Source organism: Cygnus atratus, chromosome 1, assembly GCF_013377495.2.
Source record: "Cygnus atratus isolate AKBS03 ecotype Queensland, Australia chromosome 1, CAtr_DNAZoo_HiC_assembly, whole genome shotgun sequence".
Taxonomy (NCBI): domain Eukaryota; kingdom Metazoa; phylum Chordata; class Aves; order Anseriformes; family Anatidae; genus Cygnus; species Cygnus atratus.
Window position 1 is genome coordinate 54,298,175 of NC_066362.1, and position 22,501 is coordinate 54,320,675.

General features: G+C 45.5%; 1 protein-coding gene across 1 annotated transcript in view; it reads right to left on the reverse strand.

Moving 5' to 3' along the window:
- CACNA1I (calcium voltage-gated channel subunit alpha1 I) overlaps positions 1 to 22,501 on the reverse strand; it is a 148,093-nt gene that overhangs the window by 45,791 nt on the left and 79,801 nt on the right. Inside the window, exons 4-7 of the mRNA XM_035551630.1 lie at positions 19,200 to 19,297; positions 4,929 to 5,088; positions 2,636 to 2,951; positions 1,883 to 1,975 (exon numbers count right to left, since the gene is read on the reverse strand). Coding sequence (XP_035407523.1) covers positions 1,883 to 1,975; positions 2,636 to 2,951; positions 4,929 to 5,088; positions 19,200 to 19,297 — 667 coding nt within the window. The remainder of the gene's footprint in view (positions 1 to 1,882; positions 1,976 to 2,635; positions 2,952 to 4,928; positions 5,089 to 19,199; positions 19,298 to 22,501) is intronic.

Consider the following 22,501-nt stretch of genomic DNA (forward strand, 5'->3'; position numbering starts at 1 on the left):
AAGTTTGAGTCACTGGAAATCCACATGAGACGAGCCAACTCCGGAAGGATGATCCTGTTTCAAAACCAAAAATATGCTGACAGAATTTATGTAGTTTGGAGCTGGGGCCGGAGGGGGCAGTTTTTTGGAATTGGCCCATAGGAGATCAGTATGCCCACCTCAAAGCTTGAACGCTGACTCGACACAGCCCTTCCTGGCTCTGGGAGAGGCTGTGTGTGAGGCTGGGAGTAAATCCTGTGCTGAACTACTCATTATGCAAATATGGGTATCTGGCCATGCTGCTCAAAGAGATAATGCAGGTAGGTCCTAAATATCTGTTGCATGATGGGAGATCTGAACAAACAATATGGGAAATTATTGTTTTCTGGATTCACAAAAAGCAGTGGATGATTGGTTTGGCTCTGGGGATAGAGCTGTGAGGAGCTCCCCTCCCATCCTGTGCAGTCATATTTCTAGACTGACTTTCCTTGGGACTCTCCAGCCTCAAAGTAAGAGCAGCACTCTTCAAAGTGTATTTCACTTCTGCTCTCCTGGCTTGTGTTTCAGCCCAAGGAAACAGGTCACCTTTCTGTTCGTCTCTCCTTGTCTTACCCTTGTGCTGATAGAAGACCAGAAGGGAGGGAGAAACATGGAATACCATGAAGATTCATCTTTTTCTTAAGTTCTCTAACCTGAATGGATCAACAGATTTTTCTTTGTGCTACTCCCCATACATACAGGCGACAGAATTTCTCCCAGAAATTGTACTAGGGTTTGTTTGCTCTCAAATCCTTGCATGCCAATCTGAATTTAAAACAGATCCTGTGCCAGGAAAGTCTGTTAATGTTACTTGGTGGCTGCTTCTAGAGATCTGTTTCTAGGAGGGCATGACCACATAGGACAAGTAGTAGGTGCAGAGCAGAATCTTAGCCAGGTCCATTCAACAGTCTATCCAAATGCATGTGGGCTTTAGAGATACATACCGAGGTCCTTACTGGCTAAGTAACACCTACCATGTACAGACTGAATACTTCCCATAATACATCCTAGGTCTTTCCCTTCTACTTTAGACTTTGGTCCCCACATAGGAAAGCTGCAAGTCTTCAGAAACAAAGGAAATGCCTCCTTGTTAGAAACAGGACATTCGCTCCAAAAAAATGTTTTTATAAGTGGGAGGAGGCCTGAAGAATGGAACAGACAATGGCATTGTTTTTCTCACCTCTCCCTCCAGGCACAGGCAACAAACGTCTTTACAACAAAACAATCACCTTCAACCTTCACATGTATAAATCCACAGGGCTCAAAAACTGCTTATGAAGTTCTCATCACTGACACACTGCTCTCCCCTCCATCCCCACCAGCCACAAGTGATCTCACACAGCCAGTTTATGTTGGATTGATGACACTTTGGGAGCAGCAGCTCCTTTTTGTTCTCAGAAAGGAAGTAATTCAGCATGACAGACCCTGAATCTGACAAAATCTGAATCTGAGAAATCCAGGTGCTGTCAGTAGCCATAGAACAGGAATGATTCAAGAGTGTCAAATGTGCAAAAGACAAAATAGGAGAAAAGGTGCAGAAATGGTTTTCTGTACTTTTGGGCCTACTGTTTTGAGGAATTTACTACGAAAGAAGATGTTTGGATGAACACATTATCCTACATTGGGTACTGATTTTCTAGGAATCAATCCTGAGCATATTCTTTGAGCAAAAGAGAAGACCCTGACTAACAACTATGTGATCCCGCCACAGACTCTTGGTGAAAATCATTGAACTGGATTCCTGAGAGTCCAAGAAGAAATCCAGGTACAGTAGTTTGCTACTCAGTATATGTGTTGACCTAATGCCTGACCTTTTGTAGGCTCTTAGCTTGCAATGCTGAGACTCATTGAGTCTTATACTTACAATTATCAGCAAGATAAAGTAGATAAAATTATAGAATGAATGGGCATCCATCACGTAGTACATGATCTCCACCCACCCTTCCAGTGTGATCACCTGCAAAGACAAGCAACAAAAAGAGAATCAGGAGGGAAGTGGGCTTCCAGAGTTCATTTATCAGTGTACACAGGCAGATACTGGCGAGTCTGTTGCAAACCAAGGAAGGTGAGAAATAAAAATTCCTTTCAAGAAGGCCAAATTTCCATTCCAGGAAATCAGCATGGTATTGCTTGGTGACACTGGCATACTGTCAAAGCCTGTGAGATCATGCTAGCCCACAGCAGGAATATTTCATTAAAATAGTTCATTTCCCTGGATCACAGCGGGGGAAAACCTGCAGCAGTGTCCTGTCCCTTGGACTGGACACTGCGTACAGCCAGTGGAAAAGAAAAAAGGCAAGGATTTTAGCTCCCATCTGCAACAAATGCTGGGAATTAATAAATAAATAAACAAATAAATAAGAGACTCCTTTGCTATAATTATCTGGATTGAAAAAAATAAAAATAAAACAGGTACAAGTCAGCCTGAAGGATGCCTAGAACAGCTCTGCATCCCTACCCATCTTCAGGAACACTCTATGCGGTAAGCATTTGGTCTCACTTTCCAGGATAGTTGCAATGCCCCTTTCTCTCTGCAGCTGTATCACACCCTGCAGAAAACATCACGAGATCAAAGAAAGACTGAAATGGAAAAAAAATAGTTGAGCTTTGTTTTTACCTGAAATATCACAATCCAGGCATACCCAATATTGTCAAAGTTGATAGCACCCTTGTGCGGGTTGGCGTTTCCTGTACGGCACACGTTGTAGTACTGGTTCCAGTTGACACACATGCCACTGATGTTGAACTCTTGCCGGACTGAGTTGTAATAATAATAATCGTCCTTGTCCAAACAACACTCATGGCCCCGCTCCTTCAGGGGCGGGATCTCGTGACAGCCCATGATTCCATTGTCTCCTGACAGCGAGCAGATAAAGGGCATTTCATCATCTTCCTCAGGCTGGTAATAAGGTGGGAGGACAATGTCACCTTGTCTGCAAGGATAAAAAACACAGTCATAATCTTCCTGCAGCAGATGTTTTCCCATCAGTGATATTGGTGGAGCTTGGAGCTGGTGGAGCTGCCATTCTGACAGAGATGGCACTGAGTAAAGGATTTCCAGGTTTATTTCTTCATATTTATGGAAGCACAGGGCTCCTGGAAAACAAGGAATTTCCAGGGGTCTGTCCCCAGTTTTCAGAGGTTTGTCCTCCGTTAGAACACCCCAACCCAAATTACACAATCTGCTTGCATGGAGATTGAGAGAAGCTGGAATGCAGACATTTGCATTCTGATCACTCTTCCCATTTGCATCAAAGCTAAATCAGATGCAATGATATTAAGGAAGTTCATCAGGCTTTAATGTGATGTACTCATGTATGTAACTGTTGATGGACAAGTTTTATAACATTTGGCACCGAACCTTCTGTACTTCCAGAAAAAAAAAAAAAAGAAAGAAAAAAAGAATCCAGTTTATGCATAATTAAGATTGCTCAGCTAAGCCTTAAAATCAGGAATTGCAAAGTTAAAGTTGACTTAACCTTAATTTTGACTCTTCTTTGACAGTTGGCATTATGGGTATAATGTTTCATGACAAGTTCACGTGCTTTTTCCCAAATAACGCAGACACCTTCCAAATGCATGAATAATTAAAATCATCTATGCTTGCCTAGCTGGAGATGAGATAATGATAAGGATATATGAAAGGTAGAGATTTAAAATTTTCCATTAAACTTTATCTGGCACACTTGCATTTCTTGCAGTGCTACAATACACAGCTTTCACATTGCATGAATGCAGACTCTTTCTCCATGTGTCATTGGAAGGGGACAGGTGTTGATGAAAAAGGAAAGAGAAAAAGCCTCCGATTCTAAGCTAACTGGGACTCAACCACAAGCTTCTGTCATTACACATCCGCGTCACTGATGAACTAGGTGCCTGCAGACTTTGTTTCTCTAATGGTCAGTCAAAGATTATCCAGTATCTGTCACTTTACAGGCTGTGGCCCCAATTCACTTCTCAGTTACATCAACTCTGCTTGGATTTAATTACACTCATTAAAGTACTACTACTGTGATTTACATAAAGGCCAATCATCCTAAACATCCGTTTCTCCCCAAGGAATATATAAACTCTGTAAATGGCTGTTTTAAGTAGCTCCTACTCTCCAACCCCATTGCTGTTCTGCAGATTGCATTTTCGCACTTATTTTGTTTTCCCAATTTGAGATGATCTAAAGCTTCAGAATTGTTTAATCAGTTTAAACTGATCTATGGCATTAGCTTTTTTAAAGCAGTCTAAACTGATCAAAGGTCTGGAGTTACTATATGGTTATAAGAAGACATTTTAAAGCTGGAGATCAGTTAAAGCCAGAAAGTCAACAGGAGGAGCTGTGCTTTGCTCATGGGGAGGGTAATTGGAAAGTTTGCTGTGGGCAGGAGCTTTTCTACCCCACTGCTTCCAGGGAGGAGGAGAGCTGTGTCTGCAGGTTCCCCCAACCCCTCCAGGATGAACCTCAAGACACTTGTAACCAACTCCTGTGTGGCTCCAGGCTCTTTGCCAGAACTGTGCCCACTTTTTCGTGCATCTGCTTGTTCCCTTCAAGCACTCATTCTTCTGGGAGAAAGACAACATGGCTGATGTTTCTGAGTTTCAGCTATTTCTGGGAGGAGGAGCAGAATCTGTGGGCACAGCTGGAGGAGACCGCTACGCTAACTTATGCCTAGCTGAATCCCAATGACCCCAGGCATCTGTGTACTGTGAAAATGGGCTGAAATCCATCTGCACCTGCCTTTACCCTCCCTCCCTGTTCAGTCACTGCAAGACACGGCCAATATTCTGCACCATATTCCCCTACAGCTGTTTGGAGGAAGCAATACACAGAGCCAGGCAGCGGAAGACGAGAGAGCAGGGACGGGGAAAGAAAAACACCCTTGGAAGAAAAGAAGGGACATCACCTCCCAAGCACTCACATTGTGAAGTTCTCCTCCATGAAGCAGCGGTTGCGGAGCAGCCCAGCCCACAGCTGCACCCCGATGATGCCGAAGATGAAGAAGACAAAGAAGCAGAGGAGGAGGACGTTCCCCAGCATGGGCAAGGTGTCCAGGAGCAAATTCACAAGGATGCGCATGCCTGCGGGGGGGGAAGAGAACCAGAAGGAGCAAGTGTGGGGTGGATGGAGAGAGAGAGAAAGGGAGAAGAGACAGGAAAAAGGAGGAAAGGAAAGGAAAAGAAAGGAAAAAATAGGAGACAGGAAAAAAAAAAAAGCCACATAAAGATAAAAAGCAGAGTGTCGGAAATTAATTACTGCCCCAGTCGGGCTAGATTTATGATCGTTGCCCTTTCTTGTCCTAACCTCCACTGACAGGCAGCCAGCAGAGCTGCTGTGATGCCACGATCTCTTAACCCTAGGCCTCTGTCTGCAGCACCGAGAAGAAAAAGGAATAAGACTTTCAGCACCATCGGCCATCTGATTGATATTTCCCCCTCCCCCTTCCTGCAGAAAGGCAACCGAGTGAAAACTCTATCCCAAAGGTGCCCAGCAGCTCAGCGACCCCATCCCTCAGATGGCTTGGACCAAAAGTCACCCCAGTTTGATGACTGCACGCCGCAAACTGGGAGAATTGCACTGACGGTCCAAGGCCAGCCTGCCTAGTGGGATGGACATCTCCAACACACAAACAACTGGAATTAATTGGTCTTCTCGGTGGCAGTCTCATCAAGGGATGGTCCTAGAGACCACACTCTCCTCTCTTGGCTAGTCACCCTTCCCCAGCATGCCTAGAGCACATGGGTAGTGGGCACAGCCCAAAATGCTGTTGGCACAGCACCTCTGGCCAGCACAAAATCCAAAATCCTCCCCACTTTTTCTTTTGTTAAATCACTTAATGAATTCTTTCTCTGGTTTTATTTCTCTCCCAGCTCTTCAGCTCACGCAGCTACAAGCAGGGGTAAGGACAGACTTGTTTCTCCATAGAGCTAATGACTTTTTCTCTGCTCTCCAGGGATGGTGAAAACCCAGAAATCCTTCTGAGCATCACCGTACCGCCTTTAACCCTGTGCAGTTCTCTCTCCTCACCACCACAGAGGTCTCTCCCCCAGGGGCCCAGAGAGTTCCTTCACTGAAGATGTTCCATGTAGGCCAGCAAATAATTAGCTAATTAGGTATTTATAACCAGTCCATTACTTCAGATGGCAGAAGGGGAAAGAGGAGCAGAAGATAAGATTAGGATTCACTGACAGCCCTCTGAGGCACAAGTTAATCCCCTTTGTATGCCCAGTGTCAAGTAATTAGCCACATGATGCTGTGCATTAGGCTGCCTCCATTCCCCAGCTGCTCGTGCCGTGGAGAAGGAATGGAAGTGGTGTCAGCAGGGCACATGCACTGAAGAGAGAGGGAGGAGGGAGCCTGGTGTGGGACATCGGCCTGGTTTAGCTCAGGGGAGAATGTTTTGGGATGGGTAGGAGAGGCGGGAGTGGTATTTGCAGGTGGGAGATGCTTAAGGGTGGATCACGAAGGAGAAGGAACGATGGTGTTAGCTTTTCCAGGGGATGACTAACTCCAGGCTGTGGAGCAGCTGCAAAGCCCTGCTTGCCTGACTGCCCAGCTCTATCTCCAGCCACCAGCTAAGGCGCTTTCTAGACAGCACATCAGTAACTCAGCAGTCCAGCCGCTCGCTGGGGATCGCGGACACGCCATGAGTCACTGCTGGCTCTCTGATCTGTCACCATACAAAGCCCAACAGCACAGGCACCGTGCCCTGCTGCCTGTCTCCGTGACCTCCCAAGCTCTGCAGCAGCGCTCTGTGCATCACTTTGGCTATGAAGCCACATGCCCTCACTGCAGCGCAGCGTGTTCCCAGCATTAATGCCACTACACAGCACGAGCTCCCTAGTGCCCATAAACTGCCCTGGTCAGTACGTTAGGGAGAGCCAAGCAACACAGGAATATATACCAGTGTTGCTATACCAGCAACGCTGCAAGAGGGGGTGATGTATTTCAGAGCAGTGGCAGCAGGAACAATTAGACTGCCCTTCAGCTGAAATGCAGAGCACTTGTCCCACAAGGGATTTCACAGACAAAACACTTGCTGAGCCAGAATTTGCTGATTTTGCAAAAACTGATTTTGTTTTTGTTCCACAAGAAGACGAGTGGCTTGCAAAACTTGCCTGCCTTTCTCTTGGAAGCCTCTTGCCTGCCCATACGTTCTCCCTCCTGACTCTCAGAGGAGGATACAGGACAGCATTGTCCACAGCTCCAGGATCACAGCGATTGCACTCATGCTAGGCACGCTGGGGTACCTGGGCCCCCAGCATCAGGCAGGTGGCCCCAGAGCATGGCATCTTTCCCACATCACAAAGAATTTCAGCATTGGTAGGTTCCATTTCTGAGTCCAAATTAAACCCAATTTTGATTTTAAAAAATCCTCCAGTTGAAAATCATCATCCTTCCCTGCCATCGATGCCCACTGTGGATATGAATAAAAACACTGAACTTACATCCATGCAAACAGCAATTACAATTCTCCTGTGGAACACCTGCCTCACTTCGAACAAAGGCTCTTTTGCTTCCTGCCCTAAAACTGCAAAACAATTGCTTTGGGAACCCATTTTGCAGTCCCTTGGCCCTGGGAAAGGGCAGACTGGTCTGGCAGCCATGCTATAAAGCACCTGCTACAGATCTCCAAGGAAGGAGGCTCACTGCCAGGCATCTCAATGCTTTCACAGGCAGGAGGGAATCAGCCCCTGCAGAGCAGCACGTTTTGGGGGTCTGCAGAGCCTGAGCAGGTGTCTCTGCAAGTGGTCCTTTTTTCTTCAAGCACTCAAAAAGTGTGGGGGAAAGAAGGAGAAAGGCTGAAGAGCCTAAGGACGGAGCGTGGTCATTTACTCAAGACCCTGGCTGGGACTGAAGTCTCCAAAGCAACCAAAAGGCAATGGAAATGGCCAGAAGGCAAGGCAGGGGTAGCAGGATGCTTTTCAGTGCATCTTTGGGTGCATCCTGCCCTGGAGAGCCATGACACCTCTCTTTCCCAAGGTACCTTTGCTGGACAGCCCCCATCCATGGACACTGGTGTGTCCTGTGCAACAGCTTCTAGAAGGTGCTAGAAAACTGCTTCTTCAGCAAAGTCCTGCTGCTGCCTCTCTCCCCCTTCCCTTTTCTCTTGCTGTGACTACAGAGATCTCATCTCCGCCTTTCCACTGCTCCACAGTGTCCATGCACACCTCTCCCAGCCTGCCTCCCCCCTCTCCCCACCACTGCCCGTCCCCAGTCCCTGTGTGTCCTTTACCATTGGCAGAGCAGAAGCCACGCTGGCTCACAGCAAGGAAGGAATATGAAAGGGACAATGACCTTTTCCGAAGCAGCCTTTGCAAAAAAAAAAAAAAAAAAGAGATGTTCACTGAAAAGAGAAAGGAAGAGGGACCACGTAGTCCAGAGGAAAAGCAGGGAGGGTAAGCACTGATGAAGCAACATTCAGCAACCAAACAGGCTCCCAGGGCATCAAATATGAAAAGGTTTTGCTCTTCAAGGGGAAGAAAAGCTAGAAACATGAAATATTCATGAGTGCCAGGTGTGGGCTCTGAAAGACCTTTTGTCCTCCCTGCTCACCCTCATGAGGAGGCCAGGGGAAAGGAGAAAATAAAATGACATCTGCTGTGGGCATCCGAGGAAGGATCCTCACAGCCAAGCATCTGAAAATGAGCCTCAGATAATGCTTCCCTGTTGCCCTGTGCCCGCAGACAGGGGCAAGGAGTGGGGAAGGGTGTGTGATGGGACCTCACCAGCGGACCACTCCTTGTAGCAAGGCTACAGGCATGGCAGAGATGCATTCACGGCTCCAACACAGCAGAGGACATCGGCTGCAGGGGTGAGATGTAGTGGGAGGCAGAAGAGTGCCGGCATCCAGAGGCCCTTCCTGACAAACTCTGCAGATGCTACAGTGACCGTAGCTCCCCCCAGACACTTGCTGCCAGCCCTGATTAGCTCGGCCGTCACAGCTGAAGCCTCCCCAAGCAGGCTCGCCCAGCACGTGCCCAGGTAGGGCTAGGGAGGAGGCGAACTCCTGGCAGGTGCGCCTGGCTGCTCACCACCACCTCCCCCTGCTCCCGAGGCACCCCTCTGTTGCTTTGCTTTCTCTCCTCCTGCCTCTTCACAGGAGTGAGGAGCAAGAGCTGGTCTGATTTGTTCCCTAGCACTAACTACCTCACAATCTGAATGGGGGACCAGATCAGGATGGGGTGAGAAACCCTTTTCCTTTTGCTTTCTTTTATCTCACCCATCTCTGAGTTTTTTGAGTCCTTCCCAAACAGGTTTAGACAATCCTTCCTTTGCTTGGAGTAAACCAGATGGACGACAGCTTAATCCTCAGCACCCATCCCAATTGTATCATGGGCCAAGCCTCCAATTGTCATTTTATCTGGAACATAAGCAAATCTCTTCCCCATCAGTGTTCGTGACTGTATCTGGCAGGACATTTTGCAGAGCACGGAGCCTGAAACCTCTCTCCATCCCTCAGCCAGGCAGCTTGCCCAAGCGTGCCTTCTTTCCTTCCTCCCCTGCCCCAGGACACATGGCAGTCCACCCAGCTAGCACCAGGTTGGCAGCATTTTCCTGTGCGTGCTCCTTTAGGGGAATTGTCAGTGCTGAGGAACCACTCCAAGAGATGGACGGTTGTGCAGGGAGCACGTGGACAGAGCTGCACCTTTTTTTGTGGCCAGCCCTTGTAGTTAAAATAACCTCGGTTGCACCACTGCCATAGAAGACCTGCCCAGATGCCTGGCCTGACCCAGGTTAAATGAACCCCATGGGGACACAGGCCCATTTGACAGCACAGGGCAGGGAGAGCTCTTAAGCCAGCTCTGCTGCTAAGGAGAAGGCAGCTGCCCCAGACACAAACGTGAAGGATTGGTTGCATTTAGGAAAAAAAAAAGTATTTTCATTGATCTCTCTGTCAGGTTTGTGGTGTGTTTTAGCATACATTTGGGCTGGGGTTTTGCACTTGCAGGTGGTCTGCATGATCCATGGTTTAGGAGAGGCACTAGGTCCCTCACTGACACCCCGCTCGTGCCTTGCTGCAAGCAAAGCTACCTAGCACTTCTGGCTGGCCCAGAGACCTTGTCCCACTCAGCCTGTTGATGAGTGAAGCTTCAGTTATCCAAATCTTTGTCCCTCCTCAGCTTGACCACAGACGCAGAAAATATCAAAGCATGACATTTCCAGCACTTATAAAGCTTCAACTAGTACAAAAAGCTGCTGTTCATTTTCTCAGAAGCATGGGAACATCAAGACCTGCCTCTGTGCACGGACTTCCCTTAGGACCCTGAATCAAGTTCAAGCATTAAGTGTCCTCACTCTTTACCTTTAAAGCACTCCTCAGCTTAAGCCTGAGGTAGCCAAAATAGAGACTAAAGCTCCATGAAAGAATTGGTGGTCAGAACTTCACCCTGCTGGGACAAGGGAGCTCTCCAGAACAGTTTTAAAGTGCAGAGATGTGAGAGAAAGAGCACTCTGAAGCTTGCTCTGGGGCAGTAGAAACAATTCCCTTTGGAGCCAGGGACTAGCACAGACCTCAGTGCCTTTCACTCTGAGAGTACGATACTTAGCAAGGATGGATCAGGTCAGGGCAACGTGGGCATCAAAAAGGAAAGAAAGAAGAAAAGGAAAAAAAAATACACAACGTATCCCCCAACATACACAGAGCTAAAACAACCACGAAAAAGAGAGCACAAACAAAATCCAAGACAACCCTCTCCAAAACATCCCCCCCCGGCCTTTTTTTTTTTTCTTTCTATTTCCCTTGGGGGGAATATGAGAAAAACACATAGCTAGGATGCTCAGAGCACTGCTGAAGAGTGCTCAGGTGCTAGGACTGAATCTCGATATTCTGAACACCTCAAAGCTTTCCTTCCTACCTACCCATCAAATACCATAGGCACATCAGGGAAATAGGCCCCTCCTAGTGAGACTTAGCACGCAGAAGTGTCAGCAGCCTTGAAAATGTTAATTCCCGTTAGCATGGTTATTGACACAAGTCCCATAGAGCCATGGCCTGGCTCACACCACAAGTAGTAAATGCCACATTCCCCTGCTGGAGATCTGCAGCGAACCTTACAGAGGAACAGGCCCAGCTTCAAACACAGGGTAGTGAAGATCTCATTATAAGGGATTTTTATTTTTTTAGAGTATATCAAGTTGTCAAAAGCAAAAGAAGAAAAAAAAAAAAACAAGTAGGAAAACGCTAAGAGAAGTACACAGCAAGGTCAGGGAAAATTAACTTCTCACCAGATCATAAACAATGCCAAAAACGAACAATGGCTTTAAGGCATGAGTTGCACCTTTCAAGTCTTTCACAGAGGGCAGGTGGTCTGAACAACCCCTGCGGTGTTGGCTCAGTCCCAAGCTCTTGTATTTCTCAGCTTTGTCCAAGGATGAGATGAAGACACCTCAGCTCTGCAGTGGGCTGCACCTTATTAGAGGTGCTCTGTGCATCCTACCAGGGATGCTCTGAGCCCAGCTAAGTCCCACAGATAGCAGCGAGTTCAGCACAAAGCCCTTCCATCACTGGCACTCACATGCACTAAGTGCCACCCTAACGTTGTTGGTAGCCACATAACCGGTGACATGAGCAGAAATGGAGACACCAGCTAAGGTCTCAGTCCCCCTGTCTTTCCCCTTTCGCTCTCTCATCCCATTAACCCTTGCAAGCTTTGGGCTGCTACGCACCCTTGTCTTGGAGAGTGATGCCAGGTACCAGATTATTTCTTAGAGAGGTGGCTCTTTGGGGGAATCACTGCCTTTCTGTTTCTTTTTCTAATACTGCACATCTAATAAGCAACACCTACTACCACCTGCTGCTGTTGTTCATTCACTGATCATCTCTTTTTTTTCCAGTTATCACTGCAATGATGACTGCATCCATTTTCAGTGAAAACTCCATTAGAAATGTACAGCATCAGCTTTTCTTTCCGAGCTGCATAGGTCACATAACACTGGGGACAATAGGTAACTCCAATGCCGTGGTTTCAAGCCACTTGCATCGATTCTATAAATACCCTGAAGTTCTTTACATATACCTAGCACAGCAAAGTAGGACAGAAAAATGCAAAATATTATGTAAAGTAATGTTAATGCAACTTCTGGTTAAGGTTTAACAGAGCTAATTTCCTCTTGCTGTCACTAGCATGAATCATGTTTCTTTCTACTGCAGGCAGTGATGTGACATTAGGTGAAACGTGTGCGAAGGGAAGAATCAGGCCCTAAATACACAAAGATCAAGAAACTTAGGCTTGTGGTTGTAAATTGCCCTGCCCACACACACAGAGTGCAATTTGCATTAGTGTATATGACATTATCTTTTACCCGATAATACATTGTCATTATTGCTCACATTTCCATGGTATCCATCGCTTGATAGGTCCCATGGGACAGATTCTGCAAAACAGCTCAGCTCCCATTTAGGCAGCAAACTACGTGGCTGGGCTTTCGAGAGCACCGTGTACACTGAAGGCTGAGCTTGTTTGAAAAGGCAGCAGAATTGGCACAATGGGAGCTGCAAGGTTCTGCGCATTTTTTAAATTCTGGCTGTGCAGGTTCCCCTAGAGGAGAAGGAAGAAATAAAGATTCTAGCGAAGGGCTCTTTATGACTGGTGGTTTTTTGTTGTTATTTTCTTTTTTGTTTTGTGTGTTTGGTTTTCCCAAGCTTGCTTTACTTCCAGTAACACAAATTCCAAAGTGCTATCGTTAACTCTTGTGATTTTTATCAGAAGTCTTGGGATGTGTGGCATTAACTTTCAGATGTGAAATCTTGCTATGGTTTGACAATCTCAGATCACATTAAGAAAAAAAGCAGGAAAATTTCTATTCCTCACTACTATGGGGAGAAAGAGAAACACGAGGTCTGAATCACAGGTCTAAAGGTCTGAAAGCCACAAGAAAAAATAATAATAATCTGTGATTTTTTTCCTTTTCCTTTTATTCAGATATCTTGATATCAAACCCGGCTGATGACTTAAAAGGACACAATTTAAGACTTTTGAATACTTGTTTGTAATAACAGTGAAATTGAGCAGACTAGTTCAGAGAGGGAAAAATTGCTTTCTCCCATGATCTGTGACCACCAAAAGAAAAAAAAGACTGAACAATGTGTGGTACAAAACAAGGCATTACCAGCTGTACATTTCCTGCACTTCAGTGTTCCCCAGGTCTCTGCCATGACACTGCACTAACAAAGGAATATAATTTTCTTTTTGCTTTTTCCCAATTTTAACTTGATTACCCATTTAAACATGTGGCAGTGTGCTGCACACTGTGGAATACACGTGAAAAACAGTGCTAAGGTTGGACAACAAGTAGATAAAAGCGGAGCCTGTTTTCAGGGACTGAAGACTTCCTCCAGTGTTAAAAGAGGTGGGTCTGTCGCAGCCTGGTCAGTTGGTTTAAAAGGCCCTATAAAAGTTCTGATTTGCAAACCCACCCAGTGTATTTGTCTGTGAGTTGACAGACTTTATATTGGTGCTTGCACTTCTTTCAGTTTTGATTCCTCCCCTTCTCCCCATCCTTAATTTCTCTGTGCTACCCTACATGCAGAGGTGCACCACACCACTAAGGTGGGAAAGCCTTTGCACATCTTGTACCCCAAAACCCTGCCACTTGCCTCTCGTGCACATCTCCACACCCCTAGCTCCTTCCCTGCTCTGTTGGTCCTCACATTGCTCTGCTCCATCCTGTGCAGTTTTCCTGTCTCCTGAACATGCCCATCTGATTTAGGGCTCAATTGACTTGATAAAGAGCTGTGCTGCTCAAGGAGCAGCGCACAAGGGGGAAAGGGGCTCTGAGTTACTTTTCCATCACTGATTTGACCCATCTCCAAGGAAAGGCATCCTCTATTGGCCTGCTCCAGGCACAATTATCATTGCTCTGTTCAGTGCTTCGCTTCACTTGGCTAGAAGATTGGGTTGGGAAGGGGGGATATCAGCTGAACTCGACCCTGTCAGCATTGCCTACAGCTGGCAGCCTTGTCTTCAGATGCATTTAAGTCACACATGGACTGACTTGGTCATGAAAAGGGCTCTTTGGCCTCTTAACTCAGGTGTATGGATGCTGTAAAGGAATACACTCTTGTCCCTAGGCTAACCCTGCTCAGGATTGAGCTTGTACGTGGATAAATTTGTGTGGTTTAAGTACAGTTTCTGTGTCACTGAGATGCAATAATAGATATTAACTGAGCATCTTATATGAAGTGAAATCGGGCTAAGTTTAAATGCTTGGGAAACATAACATCTGAGTTTCAGTTACCTCTTCACAAACAAAGCCATGAAGAAAAAAATAAAAATCCATAATGGTCAAATGAAACCATACATTTCTGAAAGGCAACCACTATTGGCAGAGAACAAGTGCGTGAGTCTTCCTTCAAAAAGACTGAAGCATCTGAAGCAAAGACCATGCACAGGTGAGGTCTTAGAAGAGGATTCTCATACCCCTTTGCATTTCCAAGTTCTCGGACAGGACCATGCCCATCAAATGCTCTCGCCTTTTTGTCTGATGTAGCTGTAAATGAGACTGTTTTACAGCCTAATATATCTTAGTCAGAAACTAATTTCACACATGCTCATCAGTGAAATTAGTTCTTCAAAAACACATTTAGAAAAGTAAATGTCATCACTTTTCCCCGTGCCAGGTGTGGGGTTCATAGCCAGATCACTCCGTCTTAGGCACTGTCACGGCACCGAACACAGGTAGCTCAGGGTGAAATACAGATTTAAAGCATATAAATGCAAAACACCTGCTTTTCCCATTCCAGGGTTCAGCTGCTACAGACTATTTTTATATTGCAGCTTTGGTCTAGTGGGATAAACTGAGGGCTAAGAATTAGGAGACATCAGCTGGATTCCTGATATTGCTGGTGACACTAACTGGGTCTCACTCACCCAGTCTGAAGCATGAGGAAGATTAAACTAACAAGCCCTCGTTTGTATTTCTTATATCTGTAGAAGAAAAGTAGTGAAATCTCATCTATTTGGACCCATGGAGCTACTATAATGATAATAATAAAGAAAAATGGGGCTAGACCAAGATTTTCTTACACAGCAGTTTTGCCAGTAAAAATGCCTTTTCATTGAAATAGAAACACTTTGAGAAGGATGTTGTGATAGCTACTGATACTTCATCTAGCAAAAAGATAAGGAGGGTGATAGGGGAAAGCATCTTGCTAAAGTTGAAATATTCTATTTCAATACTTTTAGAATGACATAGTTGAAATTCTTTTGTTTTGAAACTTCCTTGTCATGACTAAATACAGGAAGAGACCAAAAAGTCAAACAAGCTACCTAAAATTAGGCAGAATAAAACCATATTAAAATGCATGGGAAATGCTTATTCTTGTTCTGAGAAGAAAAAAAAAACATATATAAAAAGCAGAACTTCCCACAAATCTGAAATTCTATTTCCTGCACAGCTAGAAATTAGAATATAACATTATATTTCTGATGCCTATACCTCCACATAAGTATTACTGCACTCACACACCAAGTATTAGCACATGTATACACTTTCTATTCAATAAAGTTGCTATGCAACACTCTGCAACAGACTCCTTCACTTCCGTACAGTGTGCTCAGCTGAAGTAATCTGCTTCCAAATGATGAATCAGTTACTAAATTGTAAGTGGAAACTGGAAGGCATCAAACACAATGCAAAGACTCTTCTTTGCATAAGACCAACACTACAAGAAGAGTAAACTGAAGAAACATCTTCTGCTTCAATGTTGAAAAACATAATAAAAGAAGTGAAAGAAATTCAGATGATCAGAAATGACTACAGACTCCCTGCTCAAAAGCAGGCAGAAATAAAACAAAACCAGCCACCACTCCCCCACTCCCAAACCTTGTGCCTTGCTATGGGAAGAAGGGATGAAAGAGCTAGCAGTAACAGCGACGTCTCACCTAGCAACCTGCCACGCAATTGCAAGAGGACAATAACAACAAATGGAGGTGGAATTTCACCCCAAGCCCAGGACACAGGCATGCTCAGAGCAGAAAGCAACTGCCTCTGACACACACCCAAAGGGTATTTTGCCTCTTCACACTTGTTCGGTGGCTTGTCACACCAGCTTGCTGCTCCAGAATTGAATCAGAAGGTAACAGGACCAGAAGCAATCTGTAATGTTTTGTTTCATGCATTTTCAGACAAAACCCCAAAAGGCAGCACTCCTGGGGCTATAGTCAGGAAAGAAAGAGATATGCAGGAATGCTAATGAAGGTATGATACATATTACAAAAATAGGGCACCTCGTGTATTCTCTAGTACTCTTTAATAATTACAGGTGAATGTAGGAATGATCAGACAAGTCAGATCCGCAAACTACTCCATCCATGAGTGTAGTCTGAAATAGTCAGTAGCACATCCTGCTGAGAATTACAAAAAAATGCAATTAATTACTGATAACTGGTAGCTAAAGATCAGGTCTAACCCTGAAATGGGCAAGTTTGAAATCCACAAGTGTCTTACATAAGCTCTCATTCCTTGGACAATCCCCTTTTACTCACTGCAAGAGGTCCACGGTGCCCCTTGATCTAGGGCTGGAAGGACTGCCCCTGGCAGTGAGTTTCAAGGTCTAATTATGAACTGTGTGGAGAACCTCTTATTTAATGGACGTTTGCCTTAATGGACATTATGATACCTTAATGGACATTATATTTGCCCCCTTTTGTTTACACTAGCTGTCCTTTTCTTCTTCTGTCATGATTCAAGTAGTAGAGACCATGCATCCTTTATGCTATATGTAATGATTACAGCACATCCATTTGTCAGCTCCTTGTGCTCCTCACAAGTCTCACTGTATGGAAGAGCTTTCAGTAACAAGTTAAGAATGAACACAGGCAAGAAGAATTTAGACATATCCAATCTGGGCATTTAAACGTCAGCCTTGTCTTCCTGTCAAGAATATAAAATAAGTATATCTAATTTATCAAGCAGGTGATGCTTTTTCCTCTTCCACATTGCTAGAATTTCCTTAGAGTCATTCTATATTTGCTCCCTCCTAATTATTCCGTCCACATCGTCAGGCTCTGTAAAAAACAGTCCCTATCCAGGTGCCCACACGGAAGCCTTTGAGACTGGCTGCTGTCGAGCACTGGGCCATGTTGTCCCATCGTGGTCTTCTGAACACGGCTGCATATCTGTATTTGGGATTAACACCCTGCTTCTCCCCATACATCTCTGGCACTTCCATCAAGGACTCAATCACCCTCTGCCTCTGGCTGAGTTATTTCCTTCTTTGTTTTCTAGCACCTGCAACTCCTTCAGTTTGGTATCATCATCACGTCTCACTAATAGACTTTGCTCTTTCTGCAGATCAGTAATGAAGAACTTTAAAAAGACATTAAAAAAAGATTTGTGGCCAAAGGTCCTATTAATTATGTTTGCTGTACCCCACTGGGCACCTTCTTCCAATGCAGCACATTCCCATTTATCATAAGACTTTGTTTACAGCCTCTTTGCCAGTTTTCAACCTGCAAGTCAGTGCTTCCTCTTCCAGGGGGACAGATTTCATTTTTTCTTTTCTCTCTTTTTTCTTTTTTTTTTAAATTAATAGCAGGATGTCTTTCTTCCAAAAAGTTCTCTCTATATAACCACAGATTTATGTACCGAGGAAGATACATAAAGGTTTAACCACAAAGTGGAAACTAAAACAGCATCAATTTCATACAGGTGGAGTTTTATACTGATAAAAGGAGCAGACAGACAGCTTCATGGTCAGGACGCTCAGGGGAAATTCAATGGCTTGCGCTCTGCGGAGGTCAGCCAAGATGATTGAAAGCCTCCCTAGGGCCTCTGCATCTACAGAGAGGGTCTCTGATGGGCCAGTGCTGGTCTCACCTACACCACTCGTCCCCCAGCATAACTCCTGAAAATGGGGGGCCGACTCCAGCTGTTGCGGGCTATAAATAAAAATAAAACAAGCCCTCAGATTTTTGTTAGTCAGGTTTTGCTCCTGAACACCAGGGCCTGGCAATTAACATGCCTTTGGCAGGCATCTACAGGAGTCAGTTGGGTATCATTCAAGATGTTCCCACTCATCGTAAAGGTTAAGTCTGCACTGATAAGAGGGATCAGCCTCCAAGCAGTCTCTGAGCGCAGATTTACAGGACTGCTTAGGAAGCAGGGGAGAAAGGGAGCTGCCATGCCATGGCTGGCCATACATCCCAGAGGGTTGAGCAAGCCATGCATGACCTCCAGGGCATCCCCCTTGCCTCAGTATCAGCTTCCAACAGAGATGCTCTCATCTTTGTCTCCCCCACGATGGACATGTTAAATGCTATGTGTATGGTCAGTGCCCAAAACAGCTGTTTCTCTGCCTGACCCCTTCCTGCCACGCTGGGCACACAGAACTCAACCTCAGCTCCTCAGTCACACCTTGCGGCCCTCTCTGTCCCTGGCTATTGCCAAGAGACAAAAAACACACCCAGCAAGAGGGACACGACCACTTTCTAGAAGGGCTCTGCATGGAGCCACAGATCCTGACATCTGTCTCCAAACAGGTGTCATCATGAAAGTGACTTTGGCACAAAGCAAAAGCATATAAGGAGGAGGGAGGAGGACAACTGTGCAAACTTCCTCAGATGTGGGAAAGAAAAGGGAGAATCTGAGCTCAAGATAAGGATTAAGAGAGCTCTGGCAAGGTCTTAGCCACTGCAGACAGCCTGATTAAGGAGATTATGGGGAAGAGCAGAGAGACTTCCTGCTATTCTGTGAGACAGAAAAATGTATGGAAGAAATGCTGAAAGTCTCATGGGGCTGTACGTGGCAGCTGCTGCCTTTGAGCAGGAAAGAGCCAGAAACATCGGAGTGAGACAGCTAGCTGAGTTCAGAGCTTCTGCAACCCCTGGAGCCCAACGGTATGCAACCTGCCAGCCAGCTCACCTCCATCCACTCAGAGACATCCAAAGCCTGAGCCACCTCTGTCGATATCTCCCGTGGTTAAATAATGATGGCAATGCCTGTTTATTCCCCTCCCAGGCTTGCAAGGAGAGCAATGCTGACTTGAGAAACAAACAAAAAAAAGAGAGGCAGAGTAAGGGAAGAACCAGAGTTCCTCCACAATGGGGAAAGAACCTGCACACACCATGTGGCAGCCTCCACTAGTTTAGTATCTGATCCCAGCCCAGAGAACAACACAGCCTTACTGATCGTGTATTCACCATGTATAGCCCAAGCTGGCCAGGTATGAGAGGCAAGCATGACTTACTAGGCACACGGTTGATAGCTTTCAGGGGTCTCAGGACGCGGACAGTACGGATTGCAGACAAGTTAATGTTTTGGAGATCCAGGGAGTACTCCACCATCCTGCAGAAGAAGAGAGAAAGAGTTTAAAACAATCCAAAATCCCGGCTTGAGATACAGGGTAGGGTTGTTCACGCAGTCAGTGTGGTGCTGAACCTCACTACTGCTCTGTAAAGCTCTGTTGTAGGTGTTCTCCCAGTGCAGGATGAGGTCCCTGGAGGAGGCTCATGTTAAGATGTTTTACCTTGCGTAGAGGCAAACTACTTAAAGCTGTAACGTTTTCAGCTAGGTGGGAAGGCTTCTCCCATAGCTGTGAATCACTCCTTTCTGACAGCAACCAAAAGAGAAAAATACTAATTTTAGGACATATGCTAGACCTCAGCTTTTCTAACCCAACAGCATGCTCCCTAAATAACCTCAAGGTGCAAATAGCTATGACTAATGCGTTGGCTTTGCCGCAAGAGCAGCAGGTGCAGGTTACAAAAGTGACCTGGCCCAGCATACCTTAGCCCATCACTCCTCTCCTTGCCCAGTATGGCAGATGCCCAGGTAACTTGCCTACCTCTGGGAAAGCACTGGGAGACACTGAATTATAGTAACCATACACCCTGGCCAGCAAAATCCACCTGAGGATCTCAAAGTATTTTATGTTTTATTGAACACGGGTGCTTGAGACCTCTGGGAAGACATGAAGAGGGGATCAAGAGTGACAAAGCTGACAGGTGAGACAGCAGCAGTTAGGGACAGAAAGTGCTGCTCCTGAATCTTCTCTCAGACACGACTAATGAAGCTACACAAGGCTCTTTTTCCAGCCTTTCAAGGTGCTCAAGAGATGGAGGAGGGAGGAGGAAACACAGCCTTTTGTTAGCGCACCCCTTCTCAAACCAAAAACATTACAATTTATACAGAAAGACCCACAAGTCCATAGTCCAGTAGCCTGAAGTCCACCCAATCCCTCTGCCCAGGCACCACTGAAGGGTGAATGAGAGAGCATTAGTGATGGTGAGAGCTAGTCCTTAAGAAATATCAAGAAGAGGACTTGAGTGAAACCTGTCACTATGTGGATGTGGTCCCCCATGTCCAGGGGCTGCCAGTTCCCCTCTCTCACAAGCTCTGATCTCCCTCCTTTTTCAAATACAAAACAACTTCCTCCCAGCCTTTCCATACACCCTGACTCCTACATTTCTTCAGACTGCACTGAAGGACTGATCCTTCCACTGATCACCCTCTTCACTCTAAAGGACCTTGAAGAGCAAGTGTCGAGTTATCTGTCTACACCCTTCACAAAAGGGACCTGTCAGAGTGATAGATTTTCAAACACAATAGGGTAAACCTGTCGAAGTGTTGTGATTATTCTCTCTCATGCTCTCTTTCTTTCCCTCTCTCATTCCTTTCACTCTGTTCTCTCATACACTTTTAGGGTAATTGCATTAAATAATTCTTTCTCTGAAATGCAGTGGCATTCATTTACCTCCCCGGAGCTGTCAGTTCCACATATACCAGAGGCAGAAGGAGAGAGGAGGGATTTCATGCAGGTAATCAAAATACACACACACACACAAGATGCAACCCAAAAAAAAAAGTACCAAACCCAGAAGCAACATACAGATAGCCTACAGAAGGCATTAGTGATAGTCAAGAGGCTCAGGAGCCAGTCAGCTGAAACTGGAAAGTGGGTTTAAAGGAGGAAGAACACACAGCAATATACACACACAGACATAACTACAGGGCATCACACACAAAGGACATAATGGCCTTGTGCAAAAGAGCACAGCCCTTGAGTGGGCACTGATCAACCTCACTCCAAAAGCATAAAACAAAATTGCCTCATCAGTGTGACGTTGTCCAGAATTAGATGGACCTGCTGAAACTTTGGAACTACACTTACAAGCCAAGCATGATATGCACGTTGCTGTATTGCTCCCAGGACGTGGGCTAACATCTTGTCTCAGCACAGAGACCTAGTATGTAGAGGAAGCTTCGGGCTGAAGAAGTCTCTATGCTGCAGTCCATTATAAGGGGTAGATACATGCACAGAAACATAAAGGTCTCCAACTTGGTGAGGTCTCACAAACCTCCTTCCCTCTCCTGGAAAAGCATGTCACCTGGAGCACTGGACTGGGGTCAGAATGATGAAGGCAAATACAAATATATGTATATTTGAGCAGTAGCAGAACAATTTGAAACACACTTGGTCAGATGCCAAATTAACAAATGACCCCAAAATATGTCTAATTTTGAGACGTGGTCTTCTCTGAACTACAAGTGAGAAGTCCTGAAGAACATCATGACCCTCACAAAAAATGAGCGCAAGGGAACAGCACTGGGTTAGAACTGAGACGAAATCAGTAGACAGAGGTGATATCTTTTCTTAGATTAAGCAATACAAAATTCAGTTAAAGATGAAACGTTCATTTAGAAATTGTTTGGTTTTTATCCTCTTGTAGCTACAACCATGTTCCTGCTATTGCTGTGGGAGAATCCTGAACCATGTGCATGTTCCAACTCTACCAGGTGGAATGAGCTTTCCACCTGTGTAACACAGCCCATGTGTTACTAGAAAAGTAATAATCATTGAAATAGAAAGCACAGGTCCCTGTGGAGCAAGATGAACGCTACCCTAGCTGCAGCCATGCAGTTCAGACAGAGAGCCAGCCTCCTGGACCCCTTGGTGGCTGCAGATTTGCTGCAAAAACGTTCCAGTTTAGCTAGAAAAAAAATGCAGAACGGTCAATCACTCTGCCAATGAAAACAGCAGGTTGTTCCCAAGGATGGGTCAGAGAAGGGCAACTGATAAATTTTTCAGAGAGCAACTTCTAACAAAAATGAGCTCAGCCCTAGCAGGCCCCAGGGCTTTGGCTTGCTTAGCGGACCCATTCTGCCCACAGGTCTTCCAAGGCCTCTGGTCTTGGCTCTAATAACAGAGACATATCAGAGGCATGCCTGTTGTAGTCGTGTAAATCATACCCCAAAAAACTCCAGCTCAACTTTCGTGCAATTCTTGCAGCAAGGGCCACTCATTCTCCCCTTTTTATTCCTAGTAATAGTTTTAGCATCAGCTTACTCACACTTCCCTTTGCACAAGGGCAGTGTGTCTGTACCACAATGGACTGCAGGTGAACAGGGTGAAACAGCAATTAACAATAAATAAATAAATAAATAAACCTCTCTGTAGTCAAAACCTGTTGCCTCCTTCCCCTGTTGAAACAAGATCTCTAAATGACCCTGCTGCAGTCACTGGGCACCTGCAACATTTCAGAAATTGCC